The sequence below is a fragment of the Thalia democratica genome, unplaced genomic scaffold (assembly GCF_965202585.1).
Source record: "Thalia democratica unplaced genomic scaffold, ktThaDemo2.hap1.1 HAP1_SCAFFOLD_1809, whole genome shotgun sequence".
In the NCBI taxonomy this organism is placed as follows: Eukaryota; Metazoa; Chordata; class Thaliacea; order Salpida; family Salpidae; genus Thalia; species Thalia democratica.
In genome coordinates, this window is record NW_028140617.1 from 1 (window position 1) to 12,808 (window position 12,808).

The window sequence follows — 12,808 nt, forward strand, 5'->3', positions numbered from 1 at the left end:
TAACTTTGTACATTTTTGAAGTCGCGTACTAGATTATAAACTGTGTTTTAAATTATAGAATAGTTTTGTTTTATGACCTAAGCAGCTAAACATTATCGTTATTAGCTAACAAAGTAATCTAAAAAAACGATTATAAATACTTCTTGCTATTTTAGAAGTAAACGATGGACTGCATAATGCTAAAGTTTAATAGCTTTACAACTATAAATTGCGTGTCTAACCATATATTCTCTAAATAACTGTTAAAAGTATTTCAAATTTATTTATATAACTTAATAACTTAATAAACAAAAATAATGAAGCTTCTATAAAACTTTGTGATATGGTATTTTTAATTGTAAATAAAACTTTTTTACAAAGTACATTTTAGATTAAAAGGTTTATTGTCGAATTTTGTGAAGAGTAGCTTTACAGTGTAATAAAATTAGATCATCTGCAATAGGCAAAAGCAATGTTGTGTATAACATTTTCAATGTCAATGTTTTACTGATGTTGACAAGCGATCAATCGTCTAGATTTATTTATTATCTTTTCATTCCCTAATGAGCAACTACACTGTTTTACAATGATCAAAACTATATTTACAGTGTAAATCCTTTTTAATTATCACTAACTTAGTATTGAGTGTGTTAGTTATATGTTTTAGTATTTTAAAGTTTAAGTGTAAAATATGTTTACTAACTAAAGCGTTATGCTATTTATATATAATATAATAAAATTTAGTCAATAACAGTACAAAAGTGCTACAATAAAATTTTATTTATAAAAAAACTCTAACAATAATTTTTTTACCAAAATTTATTTTGTTGTTACTAAATCTGTATATTTATACTGTAAAAAGCATGTTAAAAACACAATTAATAGCCCAGTATACTAGCGACTATCAATAAAACAAGCTATATTTTAATCTAAAACTTCAACAATTGTTAGAAAAGTACAATTAAAAAAAAAACAAGTCATCAATTAAAAGTTATGAAAAACGAAATTTAAATAAAACTATTTCTATATTTAAGCTGTTTTAATTTATTTTTTAAATTTCAGGAAACTTAATTAACAATATTTTTTCAAGTATGTAAAAAGTGTTCAAAGTTTATGAATTTTAAAATTTAAACGTAATTTAGTTGAACTTGTGTACTAAATATTAAAAAAACTTTATTATTGTATTTTCATGATATAAGAAATACAAAAAGTTTATTGTTTATAATATTACATTTAGCTGTAAATTAACTGTTTTTTTGTTTGTTTGGTAGCTTTGAAAAATGTTTAGAATCTCACAAAATAACTTCTTCCTAGGTTTCTCGCAATCTCGTTTGAGCACAACTTTTTCTGTTTTTTTTCTTGCTCTATAAAGTATCAAATGCGCAATTTGTATAATGTTAATAATTTTTAACACAAGTACATAAACAAGACTAAAAATTAAATTATTTATAGCTTCTTTAAAAAAAATTAACATTAATAAACACTGCCTCAACTTTTTATTGAGTTTATAGGAAGTTTCAGCAAGTAAGCTTTTTGTTACTTTCAACTAGTTTTAATTTTATTATATATTACAACTAATATTTTTGTATTTTATTTATTACATGCAAGTATTCTTTTCAAATGGAACCTTGACTTATTAAAAAAACTTTATTAATTCATTTTCTGTGACAATAAGATTAATTTTAAAAACTATACTAGCTTTTAAACTTTTGTGTACGTTTTAGAATGAGATCAACTTTGATGACTATTGTATTGTTGTCTTCCATACTTGCATTTGTGACTTCTGCACCTAGTTACAGCTCTAACTCCATTTCAAGAAGAATTGATCGTCCTTATCATTACAGGTATATTGTTTGTAAAGAACAATGTATGTACAGAAAAGCATTGTGCTTCAATTAAACCACTTTAGTTATAAAAGCTTTTAAAAAGTAAAAATATTAAATTTCATATTAAAATGTATAAGTTCAAAGTACATGAACGCTAAAATATAATGTTAAACATTAAAACATTTCAAAAATTTTTAAGCCAATAGGTTCTTAGCTTTTAAATAACTTTTTAGATCATCTTTAAAAAAAAGAAACCCAGAAGCCAATATTTTAAGTATAATTGCCCAACGAGTAGCGGAAAAACATAGACAGACTAAAGTAAAGCAGCTGATGGAAAGTGTTGATACTGGATCTTATAAAGTCAGTTAAAATAAAATTCTAACTTTACTAATCTCATAATTTTTTTTTGATTTTATATGCTTGCATTTGAAGCACCTGAGTTTGTTAAAAGTTATTATGCATAGTTATAATACTTTTCAAAGCTTTAAAACTGAAACAGTTCGAAAGTGAATTCGCTTCGAAATATATATGCTTAGTGAAAAAACTAACAACTTTTTATGTACACAATGTATTCTATATATTAAGATTTCATTAACTTTTGAGATGATATAATATACAAAAAAAAAACAAAATTTTGGTCTCAATTTTTTTTTAATGTATATAATTATCTACAATTTCACCGTAAAGATGACCGAAAGGTTTTCTCCACACCAAGTATATTGACCATACTTGTTAGAATTCATTTATTTTACTTGTTCTAATGTCATAAGTCAAACATATAAACTGCTTACTTTACTTCAATGTTTTCAAAATTAAGAGTCGTTCTCTTTAAAAAATAAATGCTTTTTTTGTTTTTGATAAACATTAAAATAAATGCTCAAATGCATACAGTGCTAAAGTTCCATAGTGTTTATCCGCAATCGTTTCTCAACTAGTTATAGTTCATCGGTAACTAATAAATAAGCAAATATAGGGTAAGTTTATTTAGCTATTTATAAGTTTTACAAATAAGTCTACTTAAGCAATTACTTTTATATTTATCTTTGTTTAATGTTAACGAGCTAATACATTATTTTTAATATTACGTACAAAGTTATATTTAAGACTAACATGTAAAAAAAATATGGAATGGAATTCATTTGAACTTCTTTAATTTACCCTGAAAATTCTAACCTATAGTTTAACCTGAAAATAAATAAGTTAGTTGATAAAAAACTAAACAGTTTTAGATAAAAAACATTCAAGGTCGTTGAACTACTGCTATTTTTATTTTTATAAGCATTAAAAAAAAGTAAGTAAAAATTTTAAGTAGGTTATATGCTTAAAAACAGTTTTTATAATGTTTTTCAACGACTATAGCTTAGTTTTGTTATCATTGTACAATACCTAAATGTATAGAAACTAAAACTAATTTGGTTTCACAAAAATATTTGATGTTTAAAGTTATAAGACATATAGAACTTTTACTCAAGTAATTTTATTTTGAACTGTAGCATAACTGTAGTGAGCTCGCTATAGGCTGTTTCAGTTTTAAAAAACTTAAACATATTCGTGCTCTATCATAACTATAATCAATAATTACCTTCTAAAAACTATCATGTTTTGATTAATAACAAGTTTATAGACTTATTTAACAAACAAATAAACCTTGTTACTTTCATTTCGTGTCACCCCGTGCATGCCATCACCAAACGTCAAACGCGGTCACCAGATGAGACTGGCGAAATGTAGAACTCTGAAGATCATTTTCAAATTTCGAAAAAATTGCAGAAGCATAGTAAATCCCCCAACAATGTGAAGCATGTACTTTCAAGGTACGCTTGAGACACGGAAAGGTTACATCTCTACTTAAAAAGTGTTCGGAACCGTCTTGTAAGATTAAAAACGTTTCGACAAAGTAGAAAATCATCAACTTATGTCTTCATATTAAGTGGTACTTTTAGGGGCTTTTATATTAAATGTTAAACTTAAAAAAAGTAAAAAGCAAAAAAGAATTATTTACGCGAAGTTACATGAATACAGTTTTTTTATATCTAAGGCTTTTGCATGATTTTTGACAAAATTCAGTTTGAATTGCGTTATGTTTTTAATCGTATTATGTTTAAACATTAAACATAATGAATATGCAGTGATTTTTTTGCTTTGCTTTAAACTGCTGCTTTAATGATTTTTTTTTAATTTTTAATGGAAACACTTTTATTTTCAACTTTTTTATATGTTTTCTTAAAATTGAAAAAATTCTAAAACTAACTGATAATTTTTACAAAACAATGCTAAACTCTTTTTATTTCATTACTAATTAGCATATTAAGTTTATTTCAATTTTTAACTCAACAAACTTACATATTTACAAAATTTATTTAGACTTTTTAAAAGATAACCTAAATACTTATTCTTTTTAATATTTTTCAGCGTTTTATTATTAATATAGTGTGTTGGACCTTAAAAAGTTTGTTTGTTTAGTTTTCGTTTTATAATAATTAGTTTTAACTGTGATTTTAAGCTTTTACAAAAAAAGTCTAGTAAGATCAAGCTGACGTAAAATAAACTTTAAACATCTAAATTATGTTTAAAAGTTTTGTGTTAGGTATACTTTTTTCCTTGCAAAAACTTTGTGACACCATACAAAACATGTTAATAAGCATTACAAAATTTTTTACATACACGTTTAACTTAAAATTATAATAATTTAGACGTTATAAATGTTACTACATTAAGAAATTTTTGATCTAATCATAGTGTGTATGAAGTATAAAACTAGTACTTTTTGTGTTTTATGAACTTCTATGCATGTCTGAAACCTATGAAAATTTTATAGATGTTTATTTTAATTCTTGCTAATGTAAAATTCTAAAATAAATTATTGATACAACTTTTAAAATGCTAATGTATACATATGTTAATTAATTAACAGGTTTTCACATAGACAAAATCTTAGATATAGATAACAATCACTGACATCTTTATAAAAGTAAACTCCCTATGGGTTTTTACATGGCATGTTTCATTTTTACAAAAAAAAGTTTTTGACAATTAAAAAAACATATTTTCTTTAAAACTTTTTCTTAAAAAAACTGCTTTAAAAATTTAAAGTATAATTTAAGCGGTAAACATTTATTCTAAAAAATACTCTTCATAATATCAAAAATAGCTTAATTAGTTCGTCTATATTATTTTTATAAGATAGACTTTGATAATGTAACATTCAGATGAATCTATTGAAATACTTTTCATACTAATTGTAACAGATATAACTATAAAAAATATTGTATCAAAGCCACATTAATAATGCTAAGGTAAACTAACCAAAAGTTATGTGTAAATAAATCAAAAATGTTTAGTAGATTTGAAACTAGTTTTAAATCTTTAGTAGGTTTAAAACTAGATTTAAAACATTTTTTTTTATAAAATTCGTATTATACCCAAATTTGAAAGTAATTTTTAATTTAAACATACACAAGAGTACTCCATAGAAAGACGGACATAGAAGGATAAACATTTTAAGAGTTACAAAATTAAATAATGTATTTAAGTTGTTTTGATCGTATTTATTAAAAAAATAAAAGCTTTTAAAATTAATTTTTACTGGAATATATACAATATTTATGACATCTATTAAAATTGTACGTCATTTTCTTTATTATTTAAACTGTCTTGTGTTCTGAAAATGGTAAATTGCTCTGAAAGTGTAACATAGTTATTTCACATAAAGAAAAATGAATAAGTTTAAATATGACGAATTTTAATTTACTGAATTAGTGGTTAAGAAGTATTTAGTTTCATTTAAAACAGGTTTTAGTGTTTACTACTGGCTATCTATTTTTAAACTCAGAATAAAACTTTAAATAAATGTTTTGTTTATTTTATTACTTTTGTTTGATAGACTAGCTTATAGAAATTATGAAAGATTCAACAAGTTTATGGAGTAACTTTTGTAACTAAAAAGTATTATTGCTATACTTGATACTTAATTAAAAAAAAAAAAGATTGGAAAAATTAATAGTTACCTATCTTTATTTAAACAATCTTTAAACAAATTAGATTTAATATGTTTTAATAAAATTAAAGTTTTATTTTATCATTTATTAAGTTAGGTAACTAGATATTGTGTTGACTGCTATAAAAAAATACTGAAAATATAACATTTAAACAAACTAAAACCGATGAACAAATACCTATTAAGTGTTGTAGTAACTAAAAATTTGCAGGATATGAAAAAATTAAACAAAGCATGATGAAAAATTTCTGATTACCAAGATTTTTTTTTATACTTCGTAAAAGTAGGCTTAAATTTAAAGTAGTATTAAATAATTAACTTAAGTCATATTTTTAACAAACTTTTAATTTCTAACTTTATCCTATCACATCCGATCGTAGCTTAGAAAAATATATTCTTACCAGGTTAAACTTAATACTTTATACATATACATCTATATATATATAGAACTAAAATACAAATAACTTTTGCTTGGGACATTTATATATTAATTAATAAAATAAACTACTAAGAATTAAAAGTAATAATATGAACATAACTTGTTTACTCAGCCTATTTTATTAAACAAACATGCTAGTATAAAGAGCTATACAAGTTGTTAGTCTAAAAATTAACCTTAAACAGATTAGGCATTAAATAGCTTATATAAGTATACAAGTAAGTCTAGTTGACTTTTTTAACTTATTTAAAACTGTTTATATTTTTTAATATTTTAATTATAAACAAACTTAAGCTTTTTACAAGTATTGTTTTAGCATTGATTTTATAGTAAAATAAAATAAAGTAAAAGGTGATACAAAAACTTTTTTGTTAATAGATCTCAATTCGACTTACATGTTTATTTTTTTATTGATATCTAAAAATAAATATAAAAAACAAAAAACTTATCATTAAATTGTTTAATTAATAAAAGTGTTAATAAAATATCGTCACTTTTATTTATTTTAAAACGTTTTTATTACACTTTAAACACCCAGCGAAGTTTTCTTACTGCAATGTAAATACAAACTTGTCTTATTTTATAACTATAACATATTGGATTAACTTTGCTCCATGCATGAGTTAGTTAAAGCGCAGGTTATAGACATGCTATTATGTTAATAAACCACTGGTACAAAAGTAAATTAAAATAATATATCACGACAAAAAATAACAAAAATAATAAAAAACTGAAATAGAACATTTTTCAGAAAAAGTTGTTTACATTAGTATTTTTGTTTAATTAATATTTATACAAGTTTGTAGCTAGTCTTTTAAAGTTGCTGTTTTGTGCATGGCTTTAAAAAATAAATTTCATATAAAGTACTGGAAAATCTAAATTGGTTATTGTATTACATTTAAGAGTTTAAAGTTTAAACTTACAATATTGAGTAAAATGAATCTAAAATAAGGTTTTAAACTGTTAATGTCAAAATAAAATTTGACAATTATACTTTTTCATCGAACTTAAACAATTTTGGTAATCTAATTATCGTAAACTTATAAAAACTCTAACTATTCTAAATAAACTAATTTGTAAAAAAAAATTACTTATTTTTACACAATTTAGTTTTAGAAGTGCAATAATTAAACAAGTAAACCTAGTGTAAATAATTTTATACAATAAAAATACTTGTACTGTTTTTAAAAAATATGTATGAGCATTCGTTACATTAACATTATCTATATATTTTATCAAAAGTTATTGTAAATAGCTAAGATCATTAGATTTAAGCTATTTTTAAGTTTTACAAACGCGTTACTTGTTTTGCATGATTTTAAATTCAACCTATCATGACAAGTCAGCTCATCTATGCATACTTATTAGAAAGTACAACGTAAAGAAAAACAATTTACATTCGATTAAAAATACATAACATATAAGCATATAAAAACATCTAAAAATTTACCCAACGAAAATCTAAAACAAGTTTTAGTTAATATTCTAAAGAGAAAGTAGTACAAATTTAAAGTTGAAGCTACTAATTTCAAAGTAGATCTAAGTATGTTTATTTGTGTGTTTGCTGTCAGCTTTAAAATTAATATTTTTCTATCTTGTTTCTTTGAACACTTTCCAGCTTATTAAAAGCTTTGCCGTGAAACATATTAAATTTTAAAACTTCTGAGAAAAACATTTTTACACTTTAATTAGTTGCTTTTCATGCAGAAGTTCGACTAACAGATTAAAATGAGAAGAACAAGCATCTATGTGTTATCGTGTAATGCTTCAGTATCTAAATTTATTACATGTTAGAAAAGATAGAAAAATAGATCAAACATACAGTTCTTTTCTTTGTTTTAGTTATTACACGACTTTCTTTATTTTAAGAAATATGTTAATTAAACACCTTTGGTATAAAAACAATCAGTACAACATTAACTGGTTTCATTTAACTCATTAGTTGCTAGCATACTTTTAGTTAAAAATTAAATTTAAAAAAAGTTTAGTTTAAAAATAAAATTAATTAATAATCAGAGTTTTACATTAGGAAAATATTCTAGTTTTAAATGCTTTAAATGCTTGCGAAATAAACTACTTTTTACTTTAATTAATTTTAATTTTCACAAAATTTTCCAAATTAAAAAAAACTTAAGAATAAGCTCAAAAGTTTTTGTAACATAAATAACAAGGTGTACTCTCTTAAACAATGAAATCTTTAGCTATCTGCTACATTTTTTATTCGGAAATACCAAAGTTGTTTATGCACTAACATAAGCTTGCCGTAAAACAATGAAATAAGTCTCCGAAAAAGGACAACCTAAAACCAACTGTATTAAATATGATATCATGAAAACATTTTAGTTAAAAAAATGATGTAATATCTTAAGTGAAATTTAAAATATACAATAGTTATTTCTAAAAATGTTACTAAGTAAAACCAAAATGTTATAAAATGAGCTGCGGCTTTGTTATTGTGGTAGCTTTGAAAAGCACTAAATTTATAATTCACCATACAAATTTCAACCTACACACAGGACATTAGACCACAATCCAAGTATATTTTTAGATACAAACAATTAAATAAATCAATACAATAAACCCCTTACGGCTATCTCATTAGTTTATTATAATAACTCTACTTGACGTTTAATTGAAAAAATTTTACCGTTTGGAATAATTAAAAAACTAACATTAATTTTTATGGTTAGTACGTAGTTAAGAACAACCTTTCTACTAAACTTAAAAAAAAGTATATTTAAAAACCTTATCAAGATTAGTTTTATCAGGATGGTTATTAAAGAAAAGCTTATGTTTTTTAGAATTTAATTTACTAACAATAAAATAAGTTTATTTGGTTGAAACTTTATTTTGATGTAAAGCTTAGTAAAATTTATCTTCATTATACGACTTTATAAAACGGTAATAAGTGTATTTATATGGAAAAAATATTCTGGCAAATATTTGATGTCATAAAGCTTTTTAAGGTTTTCATGATTTAAATTAAATATTGTTAATACACATGAAGATATACTTAGAAGTCTATCAGCTACATAAAAATAAGTTTTTGAAATTTAGGTTAGTATATTTAATTTAAAAAATATTTGAAAAATGCGTATTCTTAAATTTGAGACGCGTATGGTGTAACAGAAAAAAATTAACATTATTATTTGAACTATTTATACCTTTTTCCTTAAACTAAAAGCAAATATCTATTTATTAAATACAAAAGAAAACTTGAACATTGTTGAGTGTATTACCGTTGAAATCTATATTTAGTTCACAAATAGCATGTTAATGAAAGTTAGTATATGTGCATTTAAAAAAATAAAGTTGAAAAATCCTAAACTGTGAAAAGCTTATTTAAACTTTTACTTTAATGCAAAACTTTATAATATACTACCCAATATTATAATCGAGTAGGAGCATAAGCTTGACTTTGAAAAGAACGTCATACATCTTCTAGCTTTTACCATAATATTGTCTAAGTGTTATTTATTTCACACCTATCAAAAAATTTAGTTATTTAAAACAGACATTGAAATTTATACTCAATAAGATAGTTGAAAATAAAGAAGAAAGTACAGGCAATTTTTTTTCAACCGTAATAAGCTTTAACATTTTCTGAACGAAAACAAATTTGCTTGCGATTCAGTAACAAATTAAATACTGATAGTAAATTATTAGATGTCGTCTTTCAGGTTAGTAAAGCAGACGCAGCCAAGTTTATGAGGGATCACGTTTCGGGACCGAACGCTGGCTTCAAAGTCGAAGTGAAGACCTACCCCCCAGTGTACGTGCCAAAACACAAATCTCAATATACTAACTCCAGAGTCGCTAAGTAAGAAGTTTTAAGTTAAAAAAGTGTACAGTTGATTTGTATATAATGTTGACAAAATTAATTATAAAAAATAAGTATATGAGTATGATTTATTCATATACATAACATGAGTAGGAAAAAACTACAACTATAACACAGTTACATAAATTTTTAACTAAAAAGAGTTTATAGATTCATAGCAGCAAAAATAAAGTTGGTTTGCAATTATTCTACCCAGTTCATTCTACGTATATAAAATGGTTTAAAAATAACTTTTTAGACCTATTTAAATATTTAACTGTGTTTAAAATCAATAACAAGTCAAACTAACTTAGTTTGCAATAAATAGTTATTTTTGATTAACTTTTTTAAAATTTTTACTTGGAAAGTTTATTAATTACCAAAATGAACTGAATTTAATTACAACAAAAAAAAACAATCTGTTAAGTATACTTCTCATGAAAAGAGTAAAACATTAAAAATATAAGCTGTTTATAATTTGAAAAGTTTAAAAATACTACTAGCTCAAAAATAACAATATAAAACAGCACAATAAAAAGTTTAAAGACTTAAAAACATTTTATTTTTATAATTATTATGTGGTAAAAACTATAATATTACTTAAAGTAAGAAGCTACTATAACAATAAATACAATCATATTTACGATAAGTTCATCTCTAAATAATAACTTAATTTTGATTTACTCTACAGTTACAATGCACAGCTCATAGCTGCAATTACAAAAGCTAAGGCTTGTAAAGAACTCCAAATGAAGTTGTTGAAATTGAACACTAGAGTTAAAGTTATTTGTTAGATATCGTATAAGTCTAACTAGTGGCAGTTCTAAAAATAATTAAGATGAAAAGGATTTCGACTTGATCTTGTTAAAGAAAATTGCTTATTATTACTTTTAGTGTTACTTTTTAGCATTGGTTACCGTTTTTTATGTTTGAGTTCACGGCGATTGGTATTAAGGAATTTTTCTTTAAAGAAAGCTGATAAAAAATATATAATATACTCGCTAATAATGATTATTTTAACTTGCAATACTTTTTCTTACATTTTTAAAAGTTAGTATTCTGATCAAATGATTATGTTTATCTATCATCTTTTAAACTTTTATTTACTTAGTTAAAATAACCATAATTTACAAATTTGATAACTGTTGCTCAAAATTTTTGTGAATTCATTTTATTTTAAAGAAATAGTCTTTTTTTAAAATAAATAATAAGCTTATGATTAAATAAAAAGTATAAGATGAAATACTTTTTTTATTTTTTGCTATTTGATAGCTACGGTTTATAGTTTGTAAATTTAAGATTATGTTTTTAAAATACATTATTAATATAACTTACTGAAAACCAAAACATTAAAGAATTTTAAGCTTCTTAAATTTTTTTTTTAAATATTAAACCTATTTGACTTAAACTTTGCTTACAATTTGAAATATTAATGCGATTTTTCGCATAGTAACTCTTTGATAATGCATCCCACTTTATATTTTGTTAAAATTGTTAAAAAAATAAACTTATGACTAAGAGGAAATAATACGTTTTGTATACAAACGAACTACTTTAATTTTAATGATTTAAAGTACTTTAAAGTATTAAAATTAAAGTTTTAAATAGCTTAGTCCTTGTCATTTCAACATAAAAATAATTTCCATTATATGTAGACTATTCCAAAATATATCAACAACAAATGCAGTTGTATTACTTTGTAATAAGTGCTAAAGTATTAAAAGTCCCATACTTTTAATCGAAAATATGAAATTTTAGTAAAAAATATTAAAATTTAGAAAGTCAACTTACTTTTAAAATATTATTATACTTTAACTTCCAAAACATAACCTAAAACTTTCAATGAATAACAACGCACTTTAATGATTTTGCTTATACTTTAAATAACTTATTATAACATTAAATAACCTACAAATAATAGTGAAAAAATAACAAAAGTCTATTATGACTGAGTTTATTATCTTCGAAATTTTTTAAGTTTGTACAGTTTTATTGATGTAAATATAATACTAAATCAATTGTCACGTTTAGTTTTTTGTGTTAAGTGTTTTCGAGTCTTTATTTTAAGTTTTTCTTTGTTTTACTTAAGTCTGTTAAAACATACAAAAACTTAAACTTTTAAGATTGTAGTGTATAACTCGATGACTGAAAGGTCTTTTTTTACACAAGGTCCTTAGACCATAAATTTTTTAAGTATTTAGATTTTTGTTTTTTTATAAAGTTTTTATTTTTGGTTATTTTTAGAGTCAAAGGTTTTTCTTATCGTTTTTGTATTAAAAGCTTAATACCACTTTCTGTTTAATATTGTCAGACTTTTTTGTACAACTTTTAGCTTAAGACATAAACTATGCACTTTTTTGAACTAATTAAAAAACTTTATTTTTACTGTTGGTCTTTTTCATCTCTTTTCAAAAAGTATAAAAAAAATCTAATTTGATTTTATTTTGTTTACTACACTTAATTTGTAAAAATAAAGCTTAAAAATAAATATACAATGTAAACTACTTAAGGTTATAGTTTTTTTTTCAGCTACATACTGAAAAAGAATAAAAAAACTAGTCTATCATTCTAAAATTAACTACTTTAAAAAATTTTCTCTATATAGCTGATTTGAATTTAAACTTTTGTTTTTACACGACGGTTTATAATGATAAACTACTACTTGAATTTATATAAAGCTAACTATTTTGCTACCAGTAACTAAGTGTTTTAATTTTTTGATATATAATTTGGAATTAAAAAATTTA

General features: G+C 23.1%; 1 protein-coding gene across 1 annotated transcript; it reads left to right on the forward strand.

Moving 5' to 3' along the window:
- Positions 1-1,389: 1,389 nt before the first annotated feature.
- LOC145848882 (uncharacterized) lies at positions 1,390-11,053 on the forward strand. Its single transcript, XM_082954088.1, has 5 exons — positions 1,390-1,503; positions 1,704-1,823; positions 2,039-2,165; positions 9,922-10,061; positions 10,753-11,053. The coding sequence occupies exons 2-5, from the start codon at positions 1,705-1,707 to the stop codon at positions 10,853-10,855; spliced, it is 489 nt and encodes a 162-aa protein (XP_082810214.1). The 5' UTR covers positions 1,390-1,503; position 1,704; the 3' UTR covers positions 10,856-11,053.
- Positions 11,054-12,808: the final 1,755 nt, after the last annotated feature.